Below are 27,911 nucleotides of genomic sequence, written 5' to 3'. Positions count from 1 at the left end.
CCAAATTTTAAAAGACATGCAGAAGAGAAAGTTTATACAAGGTACTGCTTGTGGCCTTTCTGCATGCACACAAAATGACTGGACAACCATCATGGCAGATTTTATATTACTGAACTTTATGTACAAAAGCAGATTTCAAATAAAACATATAATGTAAAAACAATGGTTCATTTAAACAACCGAACTTGTTTTGTCTTCTGTTTGGGGTTTGGTTTTGTTTTTACATCTACTGTACCATTCAAATTCTTTTTAACCAGCTTACATGGTATCTTCAAAATCTATCAAAGGTACATATAGAAAAGGCATCTTTATAAATAGAAAACAAAGGGCTTTTTTCGGCTTTTATTATAAATTGACATGACATACAAAGTTTACTGGACAGAAGTAATTTCATTACTATTTTTGGGGGGATCACCAACTTTTTGTGCAAACAATGCTAGCCTTCTTTTAAGCATTAAGAGCATAACTGCTTAAGAAATGACATAAGCAATAATTCTAGAACTACATCTCCCCTAAAATAATCTATTTTTTACATATGTGCACAGCTTTAGCAAATTAAAGCCAGAGAGAAATGCTTGATGTACTATCCGGAGGCATAATTAGAGTTTGCTAAAACTCAGAGAGCTGGCAAATTCAAGAAGTTTGTAATGAAAGCTGCAGTTTCCCTCTTTCCTATTTTGTACACAAAATCAGTGACTAAGAACTTAATACTGGATGACAAATCACATCCACACCATTAGTTAAATAGTCTCACAGTTAAACACATCTTAAGGACCATCAAAGTCAGTATTTACATTTTATAAATTTCTGAAGACACCATTAGAAAGCTTATATACCCCTTAAACAAATAGGGAACTGCATCTCATGGTGATGGAATGAAATAAAAAATTAAAAATACCTGTATTTACAGCAGCATTGTTCCTTTATAAATAAAGAATATGAAAAATGCAATATTTTAAGGATAATAAAAAATTGAGGTGATGTCACTCAACCACAGTGCTTGCTGGAATAAACCCTTCGGTGCTGATACTGTACCAGTAGTGAAACCACTTTCCATTGGAAAAAATCTGTAAACGTATGCATAAAATGTGTTAACAGCAGTGCAAAACTGCTCAAATATAGTTTAGTCAGCATCTTAGTATCTGTATTGAATACAATACATCACAGAATACTTGCATAAGAAGTGCAACACATTTTCTGGTCCAATTTTACAGTGCATTTTTCCCTCAAGAGTGGCATCTCGAAAGCCAAAGCTAAACCTATGGCCTGGACTTGCAGTCTGTACTCAGGCAAAACAGCAGGCATAAACTTCAGAAGAAGTTAATCGACGTAATGCCTACATACCGACTATGGACTCTCGGCTTTAGCATGGCACACTATGATGCGGAACCCCAGTAACAAGGGTTTACATCAAATAGTTTGTGTAGCTGTGTAAATGTGTAATAAAAATATAAAGGAGCTAATGTTCAAGTTTAAAATGGTACACTGGGTGATCAATACATCAGAATTATCCACGAAAACCCAAACTGCTGGTATCCTCAAAAAGCCAAGGTGGTACTTCACTGTGTCTGTAACATGAAAAGCCAAAATCTTTCCAAACAGGCACAAGACAAAGGAAGTGCTAAGTTTGCCAACTTTGATACTTTTAGTGTAAAAAAATTAATTGGTAATTGATGATCAATTGATAAATGATTTCAAAGACAAGGATCAAGGTTAAACTTCAAATAGTGAGACGTTATTTTCACAAAAGCTAACTGGAGAATTTCTAAATAAGAAAAGCAGAAACTGTATCCCAATCCCCTTTCCCCAATGTTTCACAACTTTATGGTAGGAAAAACAGCCAGATACAGATGCAAAAATCTTAATATAAAAACGGTTTTACATATACTTAAATTATGTAAATTCCATAAAGTTCATAAGACACTAATTACTAAAATTACAAAAAGATTTTCATATTGCTCTTCATGCTCAAACTCTTAGAATATTGTCATTACATCACCAAAACCAATATACATGTAGTACTTGCATAATTAACTGAATAGAAACCCTGTTAAAACAATATCCTTGTTGAAATCATTTATTTCCATCCAGCAGTGCCTGTTTGGAATCTCTGTATTTTTGTGTGTAATTCTTTATAGAGCTCATGCACCCTAGAACGACACTTCAATGCTTGTCCGTTGAATGGCATTTGACTTTTGACTTCAGAGCTTTTGTTTCTTGCTCTGTTTTGTGACACCTGAGATGCTATCCATTTCTGAAATTCTCTCTCTCGTATTATTTTCACTATATCCATTTGTTGTCCCGCTTTGTTCCTCAGAAGATTCCTCATCTGTTGGGGAGGCTGATTCTCCTTTCTCTAACTTCTGCTGCATCTCTCGGAGCCTGGCAACAGCTTTGTCTATGGACATTATGCTGATGAGGTTAAAGTCATGCATGCTGACCAGATGTAGCATAAAGTTTCGACACAAGTTCTTCTTAATTATTTTTTGTCCGTAATTTTCAACAAACAGCATACAGGCATGATTCATTTGATTGTCAGCAATAAACCTGTCAAATTAGAAAGCCATCATTATGCAAGTAGAACATTTTCAAAAACAAAAAGATACCCTACAACTTGGTTTTATCAGTATAACTGCGTAGACCATCTATTACATAGTCTCAACATCGGCAATGCTTTTTCTTTTCAAAGCCTTAGGGCTACTAAGCAGAAGAATATTTTTTAAAAACTTAAACAGTCAAAAGCTTGTTACCAAATTATCTTTTAATGATCCCTTCCTAAGCAACTGAGCTAACTGAATTTTAAGTGCTTAGTGAACTGCGATGCCAAATGGTCGAACCTATACCATAGTTTATTTCTATCAAAACTAAATTTATAGTAACATACCCGTGCTTCATAACATGAAGATTCCATAATTTCATCACTTCTTTCTCTCCTTCGTTAACATCAGAAAATTCTTCAATTTGCTGGAGAGATAAAGGATTCGGAGAAAGGACAGGAGAAGAAACAAACACACACACATCAGAACTGCATGTCTGCTAACAAGTAGTGAAAGCACAGCTAAAATTCAGCTTATGCCACCTCAAATTCACAGAAATAACTACTGCTGAAAAATTCAAGCACTGCAGGCAAAAAGGTCAGAAAAAAGTCATATCCTCTAGAGACCTGTGATGATAAATCGCTTCCATATTATACACACCCCCCACTGTGTACTCCTGTGATACCAGCATCTCCTCTTTGAAAGAGCAAGCCAGCCGCAAACAACAAACACTTGTAAGGACCCATGCAGACTGAACTAGCTTTGCAACTGAAGACATACTTGGAAATACAAACTTTGATTCCATTAATTTATGTCATTTTTGTCTCACCATCACAAATTTTTCTACTTAAAGTAAATGCATCATTTCACATTCCCTACAACAACTGCAGACCATCTTTTAAAAACCACAATCCATTTAAAATAATTTCGTAAAAATGGAATAATTACAGTAATGGTTTTCTCCCGTAGCCATTCAGGGTCCTTTTCATCCTCACTATCTACTTCCATTTCTTGTGGACGGAGAGGTAAACACGTGTCACTGTGGAAATATAACCGATTGTGCCCGCTGCTGTATGTTCGCTGCTGTTCTACTTCTCCGTCTTCAGATTCAAGGAATTCTGACATGCTGGCTTTCGTACGCTTTGGCCTAGCAGAAGGGGGAGAAAAAAGTAACCGCTTTCAACCATCATATCAAATATGCAAATACTAAGAACTGTAATTGATTAATACAAATTATTCTTTTAAGCTCTAGCTTGCAAAAAACGGGGGGGTGGGGAATCACCAGCAGTGAAACAAACCCCACTAAAAAACCAACACCACGCTCCAATCCACACACCATCTTTTGGGGTTGGTTTTAGGAAAAGTTTTAGAAAAGTTTTAGGATAAGGCAGTTAAAAAAGCTACATCATTATGAATAGATACTTTAACTGAAAAGATGTAGAAAAATCACAGGTGAAGTTATCATCCTTCAATAACATTTTGTTTAGTCATAAACCGCTGTACTTTAATGATAGTGAAATTTAACGCTGTTTATGTGCACCTACAGATTTACAAATCCCTAGGTTTCACAAATCCGGTCCATAAACTGTATTACACAAATACAGAGAGACCTTGATATCCATCTCCCCACCTGCAAACAAGTATGTGTGTGATGGGAGTTCTTTTGACCGGTCCGTTGCGACTGAAGGCAAATCCAGGTTGACGGTGGATATCCTGGGGATTTCCTGCATAGGAGCCATCATAGCACTCATTGATAGATACGTCTATCCTAGCACCTTTTGGATGATACTGAAACAGATAATTGCAAATATACTTAGCAAACAGTACTGACAATACATCAGGAGGTTTAAACATGCAACCGTTTCAATTCTGAATACCTTAAATATCACTGTATCAATAACCTGACATAGCTCTAGTTCCTTTTTACAACACTCGAATAATTTTTAACCTCTAGAAACAAATTATACTAAAGCTTCCTTGCTCTGTACCATTTTACTGTTTTATATAAAACCGTTCAGAATAGAACTAATTATAAAATTAAGGAAAATACCAGCAAAAGATTGCTAACAAGCACCCTAGAAATTAGAACTTTTCTAAATTTCTTTAAGCTTCAAGAGACTTCCAACCAAATGCAGATTACATTGCTTCCTACATCACATAAAACAAATACATTAATGCAAAAGGAGCAGCTATGGTTAGAATTCATTCTCCAGTGATCAGAATTATTTAAAAATGCATCTTACAAAAAAAAATAAAAATAATCAAACCTGCACGTTTCCCCCCACCATGTAAAATGAAAACATTCACGTAACAGTCAAGTGAAGCTGCACTGAACCTGTAGATACAGTCCTGCCACTGAACAGGCTCGCAATAGAATCACTGCATGTGCAGTATTTGTGACAGACTGTATAGTGTTTCATAGTGTTAAACTACAAAAAGATTACTTACAACATAATTAAAGATAAATCTGCTGTGGCAGAGTTTGAGATGTTTGAGTAAACTATACAGTTTCCGACAGTTCAGTGTGCACCACGGGCAATGCAAGTCATCTCGGGCTTCAGTCTGCTGTCTTGTGTTGTTGTTATAAAGGAACTGATGCAAACAAAGGAATAGGTAGTATTAGCACCGCATGTGTTTCATGTATTAACCTCAAACCCCAAAACAAAGTTGAACATAATTTCAGGAAATCTCTACAGTAACAGTAAGCTCTTGGGAACACCATGTCAGCTCTGTGTACCGAAACACTGGTATTTCAAGAACTTCTTCCCTACAGGGAGACCACCTGTCACCCTCCAGATGTCTAACAAGAGATGTCCTTTGTATTTTGGAACATCAGACATGCCCCCAGGAAGATCAGTTTTCTAAAATACTTCCTGTAAGCAGAAATATGCGGAATGGCTCTAAATATGTGAATCTGAGACCCCCTTAAGGCATCCACTAAAAAGGCAAACGGAAACTTCCACCCAGCTCAGAAGACAAGTGAACATTTTAATTCCATGCAATATTTACAGTCTATTTTTCCCCTCTAATGCTTATTTTCAATACCTGGTAAAATATTCGCAACTTTTGTCGAGGTTCATTTAAAACATCTCTCTCTTTCCTTGTTTGAAGGTCTGTCGGCAAGGATTCTTTCACAGCTGAAAAAAACATGTGTATTTTGATGGTGAAGAGGAAAAAAAAGACATTGTTTCTCAGGCAAGTATGGAAGTTCTGAGAAGGGCACACTGCCGCTAAAAGAAACGTGCTATTCTAGTGTACTTTGGCACAAGTAGCTCGTATCAGCAACAAGGAAGTCTGGATGCTCAGCTTCCTTCACAAATCTGCAGGCAAATTCACCACTTTTAAACACCAGATGTATCTCCAGTTTTGGAGAACCCTTCAGAGAACTTAGGTAAAAAGCAACATTTTTCTTACTCCATTTAAGCAAACAGAGAATTCTTTAGGTATAGCTAAAAGCAGGTGTGGCTGGAAAATAAAAAAGAAACACTGCTTTCAGATGGCTGTATTGCAAATACAGATTTCAGAAGTTTCCCAAGTCACACAACAGAAAACTATGAAATGTATGGAACACAAAACACTTCACTGAAACTTTAACCCTTAACTCTTATCCCTCAAACACTTTCTGTGTGTCATGGCACTGCTCAGTGGCCTCTCAGTCTCTTCCATACATCTTAATTTCAGTAAGATTATTTGATTCCATACAATGGAAAGGAAACCCCACACCCCTAAGCAGGTTTATAAAGCTACCTTCAGGAGAAACCAAATAATGACACCTATTTGCTTCTGAATGGTGAAAAAGATGGCAAATCAAGTCTCAGCAATACTGACATGAGGAGATCTTTTAGAAGATGCACTTATCTCATATTTAATATTTTGGACAACAAGGGAAATTTCATCCTCCTGTGCAAAAAAGACAGGAGGACTGACACTTCAGCCTGCACATCAGAGAAATTAGAATTCCATGGCTGAGTTACTTCGAGCACTTTGTAATTACAGCAAAGCTTGAGCCGCCACATTTAGGAAGTCTTTGATGTCTTTATTCCCCTGGTCTGCTTTGGGAAACATGCCAAAGTAAAATGACAACACCAAATTCATATACCCTTGGGAAAGATGCAGTGGATCTTTTTCTTTTGCTATCAGAACTGCTAGCTAATAGAAGTTTCCTACTATTTTCACTCTCCGCCTTTCTTAGTCTCCAGAGACTGAAAAGAGCACGACCATCACGAATACCCTACAATGCTGTGCATTGCACTATGATATATTCCTGTATTAAGAGTCTGCTGTACTGTTTTGGGAGGTGGCTCTTGTTGTAACTTTACCAATTTACTGGAATACTTAGCTTCTCTGATGCAAGAAAAAATGGGTTCTATCAGTATATTAGCAATGCAGCATTGCCACATCCCTACTATCTCTATATTTATTATGTAGTAAACTAGTACACACCTTCTAGAGTTAGTCAACATAACTGTCATTTCTTTTGCAAGTCTGAGCATAAAACCCGCCTTACAAATTACAACGTAGGGCTCCAAGAAACTCTAAAATATAAGGCGGCCTGGTATGAGGAAGTAAAGAGAAAGCAGAACAACTTCTACAGCAAAAGTTAAAGTACTTTCCCACTTTTGTTGCCTTACTTCTATTGGAAATTACTTCATGTTTGTGTGCGTGAAAAGAATTGCTACTCTTGGAGAGTCACTAGAGATGAGCTATCGTTGACCCATCAAGTTTCCCAACGTATACAGCAATACAACCGCACAAAAAGCACATTTGGAAAAACAGTATTTTTTTTTTCCCCACAACAATCATAACTTTGCTATCACTACTGCAGCTCCAAAACCTCACAGTTATACATCCAACACAAAACCAAACTGAAATACCACTTTGCACAAATTCTGCAATGCAATACCAGAGATGAACCCCAAAACTCCAAGCAAGACAACTCTTCAAAAACAGGGCCTGGCTACGTTCCCCAGAGATTAATCCTGGAGACAGAACCACTGCACTCCAGATCAATTACTTCTATAATAAGGACCTAGAAGTTTCCTTAATCACACAGTCCCAATCTAGTTACAAGCTCGGAAATACAGATCACCCTGAAGCGAGTCGGATGCCAGTCACAAGTCTAGGTACATTCATAGGTGTTTGAACAACAGGAGCAGTCTGTTGTCTTCCAAACAATTTAAGTTTTCCAGCTGTCCTTGAGCCTTACCTGCCAACACAATATTCCCAGCAAAAGTTACAAACAACTGTGAGTAACACAAAAGACAGTATCTAGGCCAGCCCCCACTGCCACTTAGGAATCAAAGGGGAGTTCCAGATTAAATATGACCCCGAGACAGGAAACTGCTATTAAATAAAATAAAAGAGAGGGCACACAATGATCAAAGGTGCTTTATCTAACATCAAAATGCATTTTAGTAGTTGCTTTTTCGAGCTAAGCTCTGGGACAGCAAGGAAGAAACACGGTTTCAGAAACATATTAACAAAATTGCAATTAAGCAATGGCACTAAATTAATCACAAATTTGGATTTAAAAATGTAAAAACTACATTAACCTTAATTTCTTGAGATAATTATAATCAAGTAGCATGCTACCTGCTGTACAGCTACATCACTTTTCATTAACTGGACTGCAGTATATGATCAGTTACCCCCACCCCAGCAGCTATCCCAGTATTTTCCAAGAAGATCTAAACAACTCTTGAAGGAGAAAGAAAATCATAAGGTTGTTATTTATATCCAAATGCCTATCTTAATATTATAAACTTCTGCAAAACATCTCCCAGCAAGTATGCATCTGTTAATGTTTTTACATCATGCATCCATTCTTTAAAAATTATTAAGGGTCAAACCTTGTAAGTCCATTGAAATTGTCAAGGAAAGACTCAGCACTGATATTAATTAGCTAACCTGATGAAAGGGAAATATTCCCAGAAGACTTTCCATAAGGAAACTGATCTGAAACACACAACTTTTTTTAAAGTATACCTACAGAAATATCAAAGAACATTTCACAAAGTTTTTCTAAAAGAGTGCTTAAAAACACCTACGGAAATTTAGGATAAATACAATTTTATATTCAGCAGCTTGACAAGACAAGCCTCCTAATAACAGCAACAGCAGAATGAGCGGTTTCGAGACATTTCCATAGCTCTTGAACTAATGTGTTTAAATAGATAACAGGATATATTAAGGTAACAAAAACTATAATTTTGGATTTGCAGTGAATATTAGTAGACTGCATTAATGTTTTTGACATTATGTAATCTACAAAGCCACGGATCAGATTACAATGGTAACTACATTACATTTTCAATGACACTGGAGCTTCCACAGAATTGCCACTACTATATTAAATACAAACCAAGCAATGAAATAAAACCAAAATAATTGTATGCTACTTTATGTTTCCATGAAGCAAGGTTAAGCAACCCAATTTTAAATAGTCTATCCACCATTGCTTTTAATGTGATACATACTTAAATTTATGATAAAACAGTTCAAAAGCTGATTACGAAGTTTGACAATATGTAAACTCTTCTGGAAAGAATGCATAGGAACTAATTTGGAGAAGGAAACAAAGCCAGTTACATTTCATATCACTGAAACGTTCTGAACTTAAAAAGCATTTAGTTTGAAATTACAATCCTCTAAACATTAACGACTGGGGAGAAACTAGTTCAATAACACATAAAGATTAATTTACATGTAACAAATACAGACTGAACTCACATTGTAGTAATAGTTTGCAGACTTGCTATGTGTTTCTCTTACCTACACAGAACTATTTTTAGACAGCACTAACTGTAGGCCTGTGTTCTATCTAGACAATCTCAGACTGCCCAAAGTGAATAAAAGCAGAAAAAACCTTTAGGCCCAAATAGAAATCTTTATTAACTTGTGTGAATATGCACAAAATGCAGCTAAATAACAAAAATATGTATTTATTGTGCTTCCATAATGAGTTCATGCCTAGACACCAAACTATGTATCCAGATTAGTGCCAGCTCATAAGCGTTCTGAAAGAACCTGTATTATCTTTACACCACAGACTACAAGGCACAACATTTTAGAGTTTGTTACATTTCACAGTAGCAGCTCCATTTTCCAAAAGCTAAATAGATCATCTGACAGACAAATTTTAGAACTATTTTCCCTACGAAGCATAAAAAAAAGGAACTTAATACCATAAATCCAAATACTTATAGAACAGTAACTAAAATAAGTAGAGCAAAACAGACAACCCTACAAGTGCTGTTCAGATTTCCCCCTGATTTATTTCACATCAAGATTTATGAGCACTGTATGTAAATCACTTCAATACTGTCATGCCTTCAAAGACCCCACTATTTTTAGCTTTTAAAATTACCTTAAAAAATGTACAAAATATGGCATACAAAGCCCATTCACTTTTGCTTTTTCATGTTTAAGATTACCTGAAGCAGTTGCACCGGCGAGTCAGAAACCCCGAGGTACAGATGTGCTAAGCAGATGACTATTCAGCAGCAAAACCATAGTTACTTACCTATAGTCTGAGTAGGTTTAACAGAATTGGGCTTGTTTTCTTGAGGGAGGCTTTCAGAATTTCGTGTTGCAAGAGGCTTAGCTATAGGAGCTGTAGACTTATCATTTGTGTCTCCTGTCCAACGAAGAGTAAACTGAAGTGTAGGTCCCTGAGAAAATGTTTCAAATGGAGGCAATCTCTGGGGGAAAAATAAACAAAACAGCAGAATTGGTGTTTTCCCATGTACAAAAACAATAATGAGAAAATATTCACAGAATGGGTACAGATGTAATTTTTTTAATTACCCGAAGTCCTTGTGTTTTCAACATAAGCGTACACATTTAGCTAAACTAAAAAAAAAAAGCTGAAAAAGACTACTATGCAGTTTCCAGCACATTACTGGGCGACCACTTTATGGACATATGGTGGCACACAAATTGATATTTGTGAAACATTGGACAGTGAACAGCATGGGCCCTGACTAGAAAGAGAACAGCACTTACCCACAAGCCTGCTGCCACTGTACTTTTCTTTCTACTCACACCTACTCATAATTCGGCAGTCCAGTATTGTATATTAATACACAATCTTTAAAAACCATACCACTATCTGCTGTAGAAATGCTATTGTAATATTCTCCTGTGGATATGTTCTTATATTCAACTCACTTATCAAGTTAATGTAATAAAGAAATAGAAGAGACCTGAGTCAACTCCAAAATTTTACTATCAAGCATCATACCCTAAATTTATCAATGAGATTACAGAATTCCATCTTAAAAGGTCTTTATTATATTTAGGCCTCATTAGTTTACAGAAATGCTATTGCAAAAACAGAAAACCAATGACAATGTGCTTATCAGATCTCAGCAATAAACATATTAGCTGGGACTATTTTCTCTTCTCTTTGGGGTAGCACCTCCAGCGCAGGAAATCTCTCATTCTCCCAACAACAGAAGCAACCATATCCCTGTATCAGTTTAACAAAGTTACAGCAATTTGTATCTTTTTAAGCACATTTACACATGGAGGATCTCCTCCTATTATCTTCCTAAAAGCTGTTTCTAGCTTTTTCAATTTTAATTTCTCGAACACAGTTTAACAGAATCAAATGCAGTGTTCCAGGCAGACGATGAACAGGGCAATAGAGCTTGTAACTATATTTTTTACTATATACTTTGGATCATCTCTCCTTTTTTCATAATTATATAATCATGTTCATACAGAACTGCTTTGCAACCATCTAGAATTTTCTTATTCTTCTCCTCAGTCACTTAAAACTGACACTGACACAGGAGCATGTGACTGTGTAAGTGCATACAGTCATCTGCATTCACCTCAGTCAACAATTTCTCTCTGCGCAACACTTTCTCCTACAGTGACACACCCTCTTCCTTTCATCACTGAATTTCACCAGCATTCTCTTAAGGTATGTGTAAGATCACACCTATGTAAGCTCTAGGTTCCTCTTTCTTTCCCCAAAATATTCTGCTCCTTTTGATTTGCCCAACCTGAATTTATTACAATAAAAAACTTTTAATTTGCCTGATTTTTTAAGACAGAAATTCAGAAGTCATTAAAATAGATAGCTGCTGTACCCACAATAGTTAACATCTGCTTGTATTAACAATCTAGTGCAGCCAAAGCTTTCCTAAACCAAGAACTAAATTAAAACTTATGTTCAAACGTCCTGAAAGAGAAGTACTATTTCCTGTTCAATTTAATCAATTTTCAGAGGAACAGCTGACTGACTGCACTTTAAATTGTGTTCCATCTTAATCCAGACCATTTTAAGTGAAGACGGGTCTTTCAGCCACTAGAACAGTCCATACCTTCCCATCAAGTATTGTTTCCCATGTTGCTCTTTTCTTGCTAATGGGACACTCCTCCATTTCCTGCATGGCCACTTCGTATTCTCCATCCAGAAGTTGCAAGCGCCTGTAAGGACAAAGTACCCACCATGAGTAAAGCAGCTCATTTTTATTGTTTGTTTTATTAAAATGTAGAATGTATTTCACAGTAACTAAATTTCCATGAAACTAAAGGCAGATTTTCAGGCAAACTTATTTGCCAACTAAGTGTGAATCTCAGGTACACACCACGCATAATGAAAAAGCTGCCTAATGCCAAACAGTAACGCAAAAGCCTCCATCCAACTGATGGAGGAAAGCTATTGTTAATACAAAATTAATACTATGATAGGAATCTTCCTGTGAAGAAACAAAAACCAAACCAAATGACACTCCCTCCAAATAATCTCTTATTTATTGCTGCTTTATTAATAACTACTCTGTTCTAGCAAACCAATATGACCTCTAATCAGGCCTCCAAAACTAAAGAATCCTGTCTTTGTATCAGAGCCACGTCAGATGTAACCTGAAGAGGACTTCAACATAGTAAATTTAAAGTATAACATGCTCAGAATTCAAACAAAAAAAGACCTGCTTTACATAGAATTGAATGGGTAATTCAGACATGTTAACCAACATGCTGCATTTTCACTTTCCTCCTTATCTCACCCTGCTTTCTCCTACGGAGCATTCTGTTCAGTGAGGCTTGAGAAATTCTGATTTCTACTTAAACAGTTTTATTTTGTTGCTACTTGCTGAAGAGCACAGCAGAAGCAAAAAAGAAAAGGCAGTGAATCAAAGGTATTGTCTCAGGAAAACGTTTCATGGATACATGTATTTTAAAGATATCAACACAAATCAGCAAGTAATACCAATTTACAATTTAAGCTCACTTTCCCAAGATTTTGTATCTTTCCTTTTGAGACATGACTTTCTGAGGCAATGGCACTGAATTCCTGACAACAGATAAGCTACAGAAGCATCATTCAAAATAATCGAGTTCTTGCTAAGTAGATAAATTCCATGTGAATGTATGTGAACTGTTGCACAGATTGAACTTGGGGATCACGTCTTGCAGAAAAAGGTTGTTTCTGTTTCTAAATCCTTCAGTATTCTACAGTGAGATATTGAAACAGGTAAACTACAGCCTATCTTTTTCTTTTACATGTAAACTATATTACAGCAGAAGTATCCCAGCAGAATAAAGTTATAAACACACCAAGTAAGCCACCAGAGACCTTTGGTTCTATTTCTTGACATCATCTTGCTAACCACCAACTCCATCATTTACTCTATTTAGAACAGTAACAGCTTCAAAAGGTAAAAACATATAGACAGAGAAGATAATGTCCTTAAGACAATATTCCTAGATCTGCACGATACGTATAATCCTTGTCCAGGTCTGGAATCTGGGTAAAATAATTTATTTTTCAATTTCTCCATCAAACATAAGACTATAACTTCAAGAGGTTAACATAAATTAATAGCTCATACTTTACAAAAATGCACAAATAATTAACCAAGTTAATAGCTTATATTCTCAATGTGGCTTTCCACATAAAGTAAAATTTTAAAGTTTTTTTTTAAAAATACCAATTGTTATGCATAATTTGGTTCTGCTGCAAATCAGACAGTGTCACTATACAGCAGCATGGCTTATGTCCCAGCTTATGTATCATCACTACAAAACCATCTAATGGTTCGCTTCATGTTTAGCATATTAAAGCTCTCCAGAGGATTAAAAAATAGAAAAGAACAAAATATTGTCAAGACTTCTAAGAAGAAACAGATTAGAGAAAGACATTTCTTCAAAAAAACCCTACTCGAAATAGAAGACTTCTAAAACCGTATTTGGATAAACAACCATTTTGTCAGAATCACTTGGAGCGACGTTTTAAGCAGCTTTTTCTTGAAGCTACAGTTATCTTTTTACTAATAAAGAAGTTATCTAGCTATCTACCTCCACCTGGGATCTACATTTGCCATGGATAGAACTCTTATTTTCAATATACAGTATATTGGCTGTTGCTGGTATTACTGTCTCCTGCAGGACAAACAACGACAATGTCCACTCACCGATAAATGGTATGCTACTTATCTTCTGAACTGTCTGTCTTGCTCTAACTAAGGTACAGCTACATGTAAGTTCACGCCAACTCCACCTTCTTTAAAATATATTAAGTAGTGTCAAGATAACAAGTATTAAAATATTTCACCAGAGTAACTACACAACAGAGTAAGCCTATTATGATTTTAACTACTTGCTTGATTTCACTGTAGTAATGGAGAACGAGTGTCTTCAGGTGCTAGCAGAATAAGATCTGTGCATCAGCAAGAGTCCGGGCACGAAGAAGATTTTGCCACCAAACAGAATGTGAGCAGTAAGTCTATTTCAGAGACTTTTTGTTTGTTTGATTTACTTTTCAATTAGGTTGTCACTGATTTTTAACAGAACCACAGAAATTACATCTGTCAGAAAACTGACAAGGCACAGACAAACTGATGCAGATTAACAAGACAATACTCAAGTTCATAAAAGGGAATAATTTACAATTGTCATGCAAACGGTCTCAGTATAAAATGTGCATTATGATACATGTCTTTCTGAAAAAAAAAAAGTCTACAACAAGCCTAAGCTTTTATTGAAGTACCAACTAAAAATGCAGCCAAAGACAGCAAACACTGAAAATAAAGAACAGATTTAGGTTCAATATTAAACAAATTCCTAACAATTAACAAACAGTATTTATTTTGGATAATATTACCTGTTTTTATCAAATACAGTCATTTGTGCTACAAATGTCTTTTCGCCATCTTCACGATTTGAAGAGTTTCTTTTTCTTCTAGCTGGAAGCTCCTCATTGACATCTGTACATAAGAAATATAGTACTCAATTATTTTATAAGCACGAATTAAAAAGATCAAACATCTATGTAATTGTAAAATACAACTGCCTGCTGATTATGTCAGGTATGTCATACAATAGAAAAGAACGTAACATTTAACGAACAGCTCAATGGCAATGGAAAGAGTACTTAGCTTAACAGTAATCATACTTCAGAAATGTTCACATATATTTATAGTTTAGTCATATTACTCTGTCAGCATAAAGAATTTGGGATTTGACCTTCCTCCTCTTGTAGCTATAAAATAGTGAGAAAGAAAGTTTTTCATTCTACATGCAGTCTTCAAAGCTGTAACATTTGTGATGTAACATATGTCTTGATAAGATTAAGGGAATAGCTTTTAAAACACTGTTATTAAGATATTTTCTTTATTGGTTAGTCATTTAGTTTTGATTAGAGATCATGACAGCACCTACAGCTGAGTCAGTGACCAGCATTGCTGGACGTTTAATGATACTCACAGCGACCACAGGGCTCTCTTACATTATTCATCCCCCCAACAGCGTTGCTTCACACCTTCACCACCACACATTAGTAAAAATTGGTGTTAAATTTACACAGAAATAAAAGCACAGTTTCTAGCTACCAACTGTATTTTAGCCCCATCTTGAAAAAGACTGAAAACAAATGAACACCAGTTCAGCCGCTCATCTATTACTGGCCCTTCTCAGAGTACGACCTACGCTGCAGATCAAGACAATGGTATATGTGCCTACAAGATAAACTTTGTAAAAGCTTATTTAAAGATTGAAGTTACCAATGTTTTCGTTAGTTTCACCATTGATCAGTCCATTAAACTCTCTTCTTCCTGGGCGAGTTACTCTGAATAACAATGAGTAAGACTTCACCATATGGCTGTTGCTTGGTTCAAACTCATTGCTGGAAACTGCAAGTGATGGGAAGTTGCCTGGTTTTATTTGGCTGAGGTCTGGGTTTAAAGGCACCTGCTTTTTACCTGTAGGAACCTGTCTTATCGGACAACTGACATCCTGTAGGAAAACAAGAAAGCAAAAGTTTAGGTCTTTAGCATACAAAGTAAAGACATTAAGTGCTAAAATTTGTGTCATTTATGAACTGTACTTGTCTTGCCATCTTTTTGAAAATAAGCCTTCTAACAGATGTAAATAAAAAATCTGAAATAACAATTTCAGGTTTTAAATGTAAAAACAGATATTTGAAAGTGTAAATAAAACTGTCATTTTATAACCATTGCTGGCAGCAGCCATCTTTCTCTAAGTGATTAAATTAACACTAACACGAAGCATTCAGAAAGATTGTAGAACAGTCATTAATACTAATTTAATTCTGTTTACCTAAAGAAATTAAATGTTTTGGTTATGTATATATTTCAAGGGCTTCCTATCTTCTCCTTCCAATATTACAAAGTGCACTTTGCGCTATCTGGGAGATAAAGAACCACTTACCTAGGATTTATTATATTCAGTATCTCTCAAATAGATCATTGAGCACTGTGTAGTATTGGAAAAACAAGGCAAGATGGCCTAAGTATGAAACTTGCAGCAAAACATTTCAAATAACCATCAGCACCTCCTGCTTTTACCATATTTATCCATATTATAGCAAGTAAAAAAAATTGGCTAGAAACAGTATTAACTCTTGAAAACATGTCAAAACAGCTTAACATTCTTAAGGAAAATATACAAAGTTCTGACTGCAAATCTTTCCCTTTTTGGTTAAATACTACAGCCTGCATTACTAAACCTCCCATATTCCCATAGCTGTGAAGATAATTTGCCAACTGGTGTGAAACAAACATAGCTAAACCAGCGAGCAAATTCAGAGATTCGGGGGGGGGGGGGGGGGGGGGAGAATTTTTTGGGGGGGGGAAATGAAAATTTTTTATGATTCATAGTAATTGAAATCTGCAATAATTGAGATGATCAGTGTAAAAAATGTAGGTACAGAAAAAGCAAAGAAAGAGACAAGACTTGGAAGATGACTGGGGAATTCAAAACAATTACAACTTGTTCCTTTTTATTTCTAAACTCTAAAATACATAGACTATTTTATGACTGTGATTGCCTAGTTTACCTAAGCCACTGGACATCACAACAGAATTAACAGTTTAATGATACCAAGAAATTGAAGTAAAAACAGAGGTGGCTGAAATTCACAATGAGTGAATCTGACTTACATGTAGGCTAAATTCAATGAAGATTAATTTTTTTTAAAACCTCCAGTTATTTCCCACAAAGGAAAATCCATGTTTATATATATTTGCTTCTGAAGAAACCCTTACACCCAGTCAACAGAAAACAACTTGAATAGATTAATTTAGTCTTTAAATTTAATAACTAATCTCTACAGAAGCCTAATTTCACCATTACCTTGTTGTATGGCAATGATAAATAGATGTTCCAGAATCAGGTAAACATTTTGCTTTACTACATATTAATACTTTGTCAAATAATTTTTACCTTTCGTTTCTTGTGGCAAACTTTCACAAGCAGTACTTCCAGGGTTACAGAATTTTGTTCATTCTCTGAGTTTTGTGATGGCTTATCTAAATAGAAAAATATTTTTAAGTTCTGAAAAAGTGAAGATCTAGTCAACGGTGTAAATCCACCTGTAATTACTTTTTAAACACGGGCACCTCCAGGCACAAAGACCTCTAGTCAATTTCTAAGTTTCAATTCTCCCGAAACGTACTGCAAATTCCCACTTGAGAACATATCCTACCTAACTATGCTAATACTATCAGGTTAAAAAGCATATTCCATCTCCAATGTTTAAAAGAGTAACCTTGCTACCTTTGGCATTGCCAAAAACTTTATAGCAGAGAAAAAGGATACAGGTACGTTTAAGTAAAGTCAGAATACATTAATTACAGATGAGTTAAATTATTTCCTTTTTTTTTTTCTTTACAGCATGCAAACCTAGAATTTGGTGTGCATCAAAACTTAAGATTCAGATGCTATCAGATAGGAAAACAAAACAAAAGAAAGAAACCTTAAAGATTACACAAGGTTAAGTATATGCAGAATAGCTGTTAAAGCATTCTTCAAAGAACATGAAAAAAGTCTTAGAAACGAAGACTTGGCTTCACAGTCTGCACTATAAATTTCCTAGTGCCTGGAATCTTCAAGACTACTACCACCAGTATGATCAGCAATGCCAATTTACAACGGCCTTACAAAATAAATTTCACTGTATGTAGGAGAACCTTTAATCATTTGAATTTATATTAATCTAGAAACTTGCCCTAATATGGAAAAAGTATAGCAAGATAAAACTTCATTATATATCTAGTTAAAAAAACAATTTGTGGAAGAAATCCTGAAAAACAACTATCAGCCAAAACTGAATGAATCTATAAAAAGTTATTTCAGCTCTATTAAAATCTTACAAATATCATTATGGGCTTAAGTTAAAAAGCTCCACGGCTTCACCTTAGTCCATGTCACAAAGAATCTGACATTCATAGAATGGTTTAGGTTGGAAAGGACCTTGAAGATCATCGAGTTCAATGAAATACCGTTATGCTCATCAGATATAAAAAGCAAACCTTTAGCATACTATGGCAACAAAACCTGTGTCTCTCCACTTGCTTTCCTCCTGACACTATATCCACATTCAATAAGCTTAATGTGTTTCAGCTGAGAGCGTGTTCTGGTAACTCATCTAGAGACACTATAATGGATTTTTTTTTTTTTTTTTTTTTTTTTTTTAAACATGAGACATCCAAAATCTTCTTAGCAAATACAGAAACTTGGGGCACGGGGGAACCCAACTGAAACTCCACCACACTCTCCGTGTCAAGAATTTTTAACATAATTTCTACCCAGACAAATCAGCATATTAATTGCGCCACCTTGATTAATTTAAATATTTTCTATATTTAATATGTTAGTGATATCCTTTTCTATGGTACAAATGACCACCAGGCTCTCACTATGTGGAGCACTCTCTTGAAGTGAAAGGTTTTTATAGTTAACCTTTAGTTGCATAATCCAAACATTCAAAGCCACACAGAAAGTCATCAATATATTAACATCTTGAAAAATCTACTACAGCCCATGTCTGTGTAAGACCACACTGTAATAGAAAAGCAGTAAGAAGGGGAAGGTCTGTCAGTAAAATCTATGGAATGACTATCCTATCCCCTAGGTATTTTAAATTCCATACATGAGGTTTACTACTAAATACTGTCCTGGAAGGATCTGATTTTGAAGGTATATATTTGAATTTAAGACATGTCAGCATATCCTTTCCTCCATCTTTATTCTATACTTTGCTCGTCTTATCACTAGCTGCCCCACAAGTCCTTATCTCTTGTGGTTTCTCGTCTTAAATATTGAGCACAACATACAAGATGAAGTTCCTGAGAGGAGAAACAAGATGAATACTCCCCATTGAGACCAGCAGTATTTGGAAGTTCCAGAAGCAACACGTTCCTAATCCACAGATTTGAAAAACTTTCTCAGAGTAATATTACAGTTCAATAAAGAAGTGCTTCTAAAATCTAGCCATTTGCAACGCTAACTTTCAAACATCTTAATGAATAGATCTGGTTACGCCCAAGATACTTTGAGGGAATATAACTTCCAGAAAAAAAGTACAAAACCGGTTTCATGAATTGTATTAGCTTTTACATCCAAAGACTAAGATGCCATTCAGAGTATGTTTAACTGAAAAATTAGAAACATCACATTATTGTAATGGATAAACAGCTAGGTTTTTTTCAGGGAAGTAAAAAGACAGTAATTTACCCATGCCTACACAGCACAAAGCATGTCACTTCTGCTTTCGTTAAAGGAATAGAACCCTTCATTCTGGTCTGGGAAGTCCAATATTCCGATTTTGAGAGATAAAGCCTTATGTGTGTAACAGATACAATAGAATGACTGCAAGTCACTAAACCACGTTTTCCATTGCTTTATAATCGCTGACACGGCCTTTGCCTCATTTCTAGGCTCTACTTGATAACATTTGCTCTCACACTGCTCTTTTAAACTAAAAAAACCTGAATCTTCTGTTTGAAGGCTGAGGGGTTTTTTTAAAAGCTACTTCAAATACCCCAAAGACACACTTCCATGAAATCGGTTTATTCAGGCACTCCTCAAGATCTATTTCAGTTTGAATGGATGATGACTTAAAGTATTTCTCAAAATTGCTGTTTTGACTAAAATCCCAGGAAGGTTTATTTGCTTTACATTACAATTACACTACAACATATTTAGAGTGCTATTGAAAGTACTGTAACTAATGGGACAGCCCGAGTCTAAATCAGTTAAAATCTGCATCTGAAGAGCAGAGATTCAAATTATTCAAATATTCTCCTCACAGAACTATACTAATTTCAAACATGCTATACAAATTAACAGTATAACGAATAAATTAGCAAACATACCATTTTTATGGAAGAACCCCGTAAATGTAAGTTGCAAATGAGCAGACAAGCTAAACAGAAAAAAAGAAAGGAAACGTTAGAACAAAGAAGTATTTCCTTCTCCCAGCAGCCACCCCACTCCATTCCATTCACTGATGTTCAGGACAGGCTGACAAAAGAGGCAGAACGATAATGAAGTGGTCCATCTTTCTAACTTGGAAACTGCCTGGATACTGTAGTTGCAATTGATGCAAAATCGTAAACTAGTTTTCTCTTTACATACTGATTCTCTCTATGTATTCTATGGCTTGATACATTAAAAAAAATAAATAGTGGAGGTTTAAACACTACAGACAGGCAGACACATTTCTTAGACATTTATCAGAAACAGGTATGAGTTTTGGTGGAAATTTTCTAGAAGTTCACCTTGAACCATGCACTTGGTATAATTTTTTTTTTTTTCCTAAACAGGTATTTTAAGTTTGGTAGGCATAATCTTTAGAATCATAGAAAGATTTGGGTTGAAAAAGACCCAAAAGATCATCGAGGCGAACCATTAACCTAGCACTACCAAGTCCACCACTAAACCATGTCCCTGAGCACCAGGTCTACACGTCTTTTAAATACTTGCAGGGGTGGTGACTCAATTTACAATGGGAAAATCAGGATTATCAGTCACATCATGTCGGCATCATCCATAACACACAATCAAAATAATAATTGCATCTATTTTATTTCACAGCACTGCAGCTCATAGTCTAGACTATTCTGCTGACTCTAGAACCATTTTATTTCCTATTCTTATAGTCAGAATATATTTCAGCTTAAAGCACGTATTCGTAAACCTAGATTAAAATGGATCTCAAAAATGCTTAGTATTTCTGAAGTACATAGTATTGAACAAAATATCATCCATCACACTAGAACACCAGATACAATTTTGAGCCCCTTCACCGACTTCTCAGGAAGATACAACCTGACATTCAACACCTATTTTTAAAACACAAACACTCCCAAGAGCACTGAGATGATTAGTGAAAGTGCCCAAGAGCCTGAGCATTCAAAAGACTGCATCTGTACCAACTTGCATCATTCATCCATGTTACCTTTCCAGACCAATTCTAGACTAAAGTACATTTTTTAATAGTTTTGAAAGCACAAAAACCAACATTCTATTTCGTTTCAACATGATCCTTGTCCTTAAAGAGAGAATATTTACCCAGCAAGTAACCCCAATATATGGAGCAAAACATAATTAAAAATAATAAACAGTAAATCTATAAAAACCAAAATTCATAAATTTGTTTTAGACTACATTGTATCCAGCATGGTTGCCTCTGAAGTAGGCTCATTATTTATAAACACTATGGAAAAAGAACAGCTGGTTAAAAACCAAGCAAACAGACACACACCACCAAAAAACCATCTCAACAGGGCCTCACGCATTCCAGCAACTTAGGTTAATCTTTAGAATCTATTATTTTTTATTTTATTTTTTTTAATTTCCAGAATGCTTTGCATTTCATAATTTGTCAGTACACTAAGTAGAAAGGTTTTGGCAAATTACCCACAGCCTTTCTACCAAAAAAACCGAAGCCAACCTGCAGGACTAAACCACATCCCTGACTGAACTGTATAGATTAAAGCAAAATTATTCTGGAAGCCTTACAATGGACTGCTTAATTTCCATCACACACACCTTCAGAAAAAGCTTGGTTATTTAATTCATACATAAAGAATATAGTAAAAAAAAAGTTATGGTCACCATCCATCACACTCAAATATCACAAACTCATCGTATGCTGTATCACTTCTCAGTGAATAAGCTTTTTATACCGTTTCATTTCAGTACTAGGAAACTTGTCAAGAAACAACAGACCAGGCATATTTGCTATGCCTTCTTTTTGCCATAATTACAAAGGCTAGGATGAAAATGAACCGAAATGCATCAGCCCCAAGTTTCACATCTCTGCTGAACTTTGACTTTTGCCAAATAGAATATGACAAATTCAACAAGAGTTCAGTATTTTTTTTCCAACGCAGAGTAGTAAGACAAAAATACAAGTTTTATCCAACATTTAAGTGTGTTACATAATTTAAAGTAAAGTCTTGCGGAAAAAAATTTAACATGACGAAACCTATAGGTATACATCGGTATAAAGGTAATTACTATTTCACCATTAGAATTCACAGAGTAACCCCACCCCCCACCCCCCCCCGCAAGTGACAAGTCCATATGAAATTAAGACTTGAAATTATCTATTTGTTATAGAGGGAACACTGTTATTCTGATAGAACGATACCAAGGTTCAACATGAGATACGTGGGGTCAGACCACAAGAAAAATCTCAGACTAAGCAGTATTTCTCATGAAAAAATTAGAAGGGAAAATTTGAAGTTGCACAGCCTTCAATGAAAACATAACTAGTTACTCTGTTATGGCTTGAGATCAGTACCATCTTTTAAATACTGTTGAAAGTTTCAGGGGTTTTTGTTTTGGTGGTTTGGGGTTTTGGTTTGGTTTTGTTGTTTGTTTTTGGTGTGGGTTTTTTTTCCCCCCCATACACACAAAAATATACATGCAGGACAGTACCTGTGAGATTCTTGTTCTCCCTTCATTTTCTCTACTTTTGATAACATGTCATCTACTTTGAATGTTTTCCTGTTAAGAAAAAGCAGAAAGAATAGTTTCACATAGCCACTATTCCCATAATATATAACAAGAAAAATTATTCAGTCTAAATTTTGACTTGGCTAAAATTGTATATATAGACAGTTTTAGATTAAAAAAATTCTATTCAGAAAGCACCCTTTCTACACCTTTTTAGGCCTAGCAGCACACCCACGTTGTAGGGACACAAGTGCAACACAGCTTCTCAAGCAGTATCAAAACAATACAAAGAATTAAAACCAGACCTTTCAGAAGTAATCCTACTGCTCCTAAGAAGCATCATTTAACAGCACCATATTCAATCCTTGCAGTGAACATGTCCAACCACATTTCAGCTTTGGTCAAAGAAAATCTTCCCACTTTAGTGGCACATATACCTACTAGGAACTTACACATTAGCTCTGCAATCATTACTGTTTTAAGCTTGATCTTAATAATGAAAACCACTTAAAACCGTATCTGACAAAACAGTTAAAAACCTGATTATAAAACCCCCTTTCTTTCTCCACAAAGTTATATTAAAAGGACACAATACAAAGAACAATAAATTCTGAAGCTACTTCTAGAGCACACTCACAGGAAACAGGGAGGACAATGACGACCAATGACAACAATGTCATGGAGAATAATCACTTCAAATCATTTCTCTCCATAATTCTGACATCAGTCTGTTCATGCTCATATGTTCAGCCTGTTCTACCATACATACAATTTAATGTTCACTGCTATATAAAGTTCACTCAGGAACCGAAGTTATTCAATAGTTTCCAGAACAGTCTTTCAATTTTTCTTTAAAGGAAAATTAATGCTTGGACCTAGAGGCCAACAAAATTGCACTAGACCAGAGTAACACTGCAAGAGCTGTGAGGCCACCCTTCCTTCACATTTATACCTCAGAAAAATGAAATAAGAACATAAGTTGTTGCCAAACAGCGGATTTCTTGGGGCTGGGGGGAACAACAACAATATGCTCTGGGGAAGTGGGAAGCATCGTCTACAGAAATATCCTGACTGAAGAAACACTGATGTCATACATTGCCTACATTCAGCACGTAATGCATCTGAATTATTTTATTACCAATCACATGGTGGCTAAATAGCAACACTGGGCAAGAAACACTACACAAGTACAGGGCTGCAGTCAGATAACAAGGAGAAAAATAATTATGATTTGTCTAGTAAACAATCACTGATTCAAAGCTCTACTCAGCCTAAGGTTCATGCAGATGACAGATTCAAGAACTGACTCACCTACACTAAAACGTGGGATTATTAAAATGAACATTGCAATGCTCAGCTTTAAAGCAAGAGGAATTTGTTTCAGATTCTAGGGTAAAAGAACTCTCTGCATGCATTTTGCCCAAACTCATCAAAATCAGCCACTATTCTGCAGAACAGCAAGTAGTACACTTATCTTTAGAAGGTTTTCTTCAGCCTAAAGAATCGCTTAGAACAGCTCTAGAGCAAAGCTATGTCATGATCGGAATACAAGCCAGAAACCAGCAAAGAGTCAAACACGTTTCAGGAATGAGAGAAAGTTTAACAATCTTTCATAAAATATACTAATATCTGATACAGCTTGCATTTAATATTTGTGAGCATTACTGATCCAGAAAGAGCAACAATACAGCCTTTCCTGATGTCAAACTCAGTTTAATTAAAACAAGGAGTCCTCTTAAAAATATTTCAGAAAAATTAAAAATAGCAGCTAAAAATAAACATTAAATCAAAATTGTTGCCTTTGAAGTTAACTTATAAGAACATTAAAAAAAACCACAGAAACTCCTTTAAACTGAATTACTATTTTTATGTTACAATGTTCCCCTGCATAACAGACAAAATTAAGTTTTTGTAATAACCATCCCTAACACCCAGGATTTTCAAGATAGCATTTACTTGTGCTACAAGTATGTAGCATCTTGTGCATTCCTTTCCCCACCCACTCTTATGCCAATCAAGCACAGTCATAATTGACAAAGTATTAAAAGTCACATCATAGCATGACATTACTGTGCCAATAAACAAACAAAAAAATTTCTTTATCCAAATACTGTATGGGAAGCAACTTTAGTTAACAGTTAGTAATTTCTTTCCAACACCATAATTTGTTCTAATATAGTGACACCTGAAGACAGACCCACAGGCAGAAAGCCCATTTCAATTCTCCATCAAGTATCACTTGACCCAGGCATGTTACCTCTACAGTGATAAGCAGCAACTTTAATACTTTTTTAGCCCAAGTTGACACAAGGCCATTAACTTATTCCCTATCAATGTTTCTCTGTAGTCTAAGCACTTTGGTCTTCGTAAACACTTTCTCAGTATTAAATGTATGGCCCAACATCAATGGATAATTTCTTGGTAAAAATGCAGTCTTACTTCCCTACCTCCAAGTGATAATTTTGTCTGGCATTTTTCTCAGACTACTACAGAGCTAGAGATAAAAGATGTGGAGCTATAATTACTATTGTGATAAGCAAGTTCTAAACGGTTTGGAGATAACTTCTTTATATTTTACACATGATATTGTTTACCGAAATTCCAATCAGAACAATGATCAGTATTTCAAAAAAGGCAGAATTATGAAGTTCTAGGGGAATAAGCAAACAAATATACATGTACAGTCATGGTCCCATAAGCAGGCTAACGATGATGCAGTTCCAAAAGATACTTCCTTGCAACAAGAACTCTACTAACATTCTTACTATACTGCAGCTAGGTACATACATTTTTACATAATATAAGCCTCAGGAAGATCTGCTACTCTAGTTTGGATATTTTTCCTGTCTTAAAGCCCCTTTTTCACCAGAATAACAGGATCATATCCCTAACTATTACTATTGAATGAAGAATAGCAATTAAGGTCCTGTGCATATTTCAAAGTGTTTACCAGCACAGATCAGTAAACAACTATCTTGATAATCTCCTCTGGAAATTCAGTTGAGACTGTTCTGCCACAGTCTCTCAGGTTTACCACTAGATCTAAGTAGTCCAAACTACCTTTAAACACAAGTTTTGTGGGTTTAATTAGGCTGAAAGAGAAGGACCACAGTACTGACAGAGCATGGAGAAGTGGGAGGGGGGGGACCCAGGGGAGAACGCATTTCTTCGCAATTATTTTCTGTTTTTCTCACCCCTCAACTGTACTAGTTCACTGTTCTATTATTGCCTTTTATAAAGAAAACATTTCGCTTGTTTTCATTGATCGTCCTAGACCTAATTGCCAGAATTATTTCAGTAAGTCAGTATTGTCTGAAACCTAGTGAGTGACAAGGATATCAATCTGTCTGTTATTAGAAGACTACCTAACTAAAAACAGAGTTCTAAAAGTGTTCAGGGAACTAGTAAAAATCAGTATGTTTCAAAGAAGAACTAAGCATTACTTGTGCAGCTGAATTTGAACTGGAATTTGGAACAGTGGACAACACAATGTACGAGCAAAGTACCATTTCTTGTTTCCCAGCAACTACAGCAGATATCCAAAGAAACAGATCCAGGTAAAAGAACACACACATTTCAATCAACTATAAGTTAACATAATTTATAAGCAAGAACTTCCTGTTGCACAATTCTAGTTAAAACACCCAACCAACAAACCAAAAAAACAATCAAACAAACAAAAAAACCCACAAAACACCCTGAATATTAATTCTTAAAATCTGGCTCTGTCATATTTTAAAAAAGCAAACAGCTCACTTTGGTAACTTTTGCAAGAAAAAGTAAGCAGCAATTTCAAGTTTAAAAAAAAAATAAATAATCTGATCATTACCTGTCCTAATACCTGAAGTTGTATGTTATGGATTCAGTTTTAAGAAAAAGTTATACTGTAGCACTAAAGATAATGGCAAGAACATTAAACGATATGCAAGAGATCTGAGAATGCCAAATACAGCTTCTTTAATTTAAATAAAAACATGCAAATTCTATTGCTTAACAGATCATTCAAATATTACCTTAGATACAAATATAGCTTAAATTAGAATTGTCTGCTTAATCAAATTTTATTGCTATTCCTTAAGCGTTCATGATTAAGTATTTCAGTCCCACAGCAACTGTTTCAAAGTGATAAGAACTTTAGTGTTAAAATATTTTAAAATAAGTGTTCAGGCTACACAAAAATCTAAAGTACAACAAATTACTTTCAGGGAAGGGGAAGTAACTGAAAAGACCGTGATTCTGCTGATAAGTAACGTACACCACACTTTTCATTCTGCTATACTGACATATTTTAAAGTCTACTGACATGCAGCTGTAGGACTTCACATGATAGGAATTACTATTTTACAATGTCAAAACTGAAGCCTGTTTCTCAGATGTATCCAGTTCACAGCAATCTTTTTAAAGCGTTTGCTGGATTTTCTGCTAAGTGCTATAAACTGACCTCCATTTTTCAGCTTTTAAAATAATTACTAGATCCTTCCAAGACAAAACCAATAGGTTTGTATTTATTTTTTTAAATAAGAAGTTAGGTTACAGTTTAAACTAAAATGTTTCATATGATTAAGCACCATTGACAACAAGAGCTCAGATGTTACAGTTTTGTTTCTATTTTAAGAAGTTCTCCCCCAAAACAGAAAACAAACATGAGAGAATTAGTTAGGATTCTGCAGATAGCTATCTACATTTGAGCACTCCCAGCATCAACAGAAGTCACAAGCATAAAGTCACACACACTTAACACTGCAGAAAAGTTCTTAGGTCTCAGAAATCAACTGTAAAATGATATATGCAGTTTTTAAGTTCTCCAAAAAGAAAAGGTCATGCTTTATATACCACGTGAAAAGAGGAGGTCACCCTCCACTATTTTTTGGACTTCTGCTACTTGGTTAACATTTTAGGATTATTTTTCAAAAAACAATTTTACCTTTTCATATTTGTTCGGGAGTTTCTATGGGACATGTAAGTGAGAGTTCTGTGCAAAAATATTGGCTGCGGGGAAAAAGAAAAAGAAAAAGGTTATGCTTTAATTAAAATTTCCAACAGCTCCAAAGTAAAGAGTGATAAAGACCAATTACTCACTGCTATTAGATTCCGGGTACGTAGAAATCTGTATATCTGTGTTGGTTCTAAGAAAAAGAAACATATGTTATCCAACAT

The 27,911-nt window shown here is 35.4% G+C and overlaps 1 protein-coding gene across 1 annotated transcript; it reads right to left on the bottom strand.

The window, feature by feature from the left end:
* Positions 1 to 101: 101 nt before the first annotated feature.
* On the bottom strand, positions 102 to 27,911 carry SUZ12 (SUZ12 polycomb repressive complex 2 subunit). Its single transcript, XM_009880231.1, has 15 exons — positions 27,834 to 27,911; positions 27,679 to 27,743; positions 22,737 to 22,805; positions 20,165 to 20,214; positions 17,232 to 17,317; positions 15,551 to 15,782; positions 14,653 to 14,755; positions 11,870 to 11,975; positions 10,060 to 10,237; positions 5,583 to 5,674; positions 4,986 to 5,129; positions 4,168 to 4,325; positions 3,486 to 3,684; positions 2,885 to 2,964; positions 102 to 2,547 (listed from the first exon to the last, which is right to left on the bottom strand). Exons 1-15 carry the CDS (start codon positions 27,909 to 27,911, stop codon positions 2,202 to 2,204), a joined length of 1,986 nt encoding a protein of 661 aa, XP_009878533.1. The 3' UTR covers positions 102 to 2,201.

Source organism: Charadrius vociferus, unplaced genomic scaffold, assembly GCF_000708025.1.
Source record: "Charadrius vociferus isolate BGI_N301 unplaced genomic scaffold, ASM70802v2 scaffold662, whole genome shotgun sequence".
Classification (NCBI taxonomy): domain Eukaryota; kingdom Metazoa; phylum Chordata; class Aves; order Charadriiformes; family Charadriidae; genus Charadrius; species Charadrius vociferus.
Note: the sequence above shows the minus strand (reverse complement) of the source record. Positions and strands in the feature narration are given on the sequence as shown.

Coding starts and splice junctions, on each gene's coding strand:
- SUZ12 (XM_009880231.1), bottom strand. CDS start 27,911: ATGTTGGATAACATATGTTTCTTTTTCTTAGAACCAACACAGATATAC. Junction 27,744..27,833: donor GTACCCGGAATCTAATAGCA/GTGAGTAATTGG, acceptor TTTTCCCCGCAG/CCAATATTTTTGCACAGAAC. Junction 2,965..3,485: donor TACGGGAGAAAACCATTACT/GTAATTATTCCA, acceptor TTATCTCTCCAG/CAAATTGAAGAATTTTCTGA.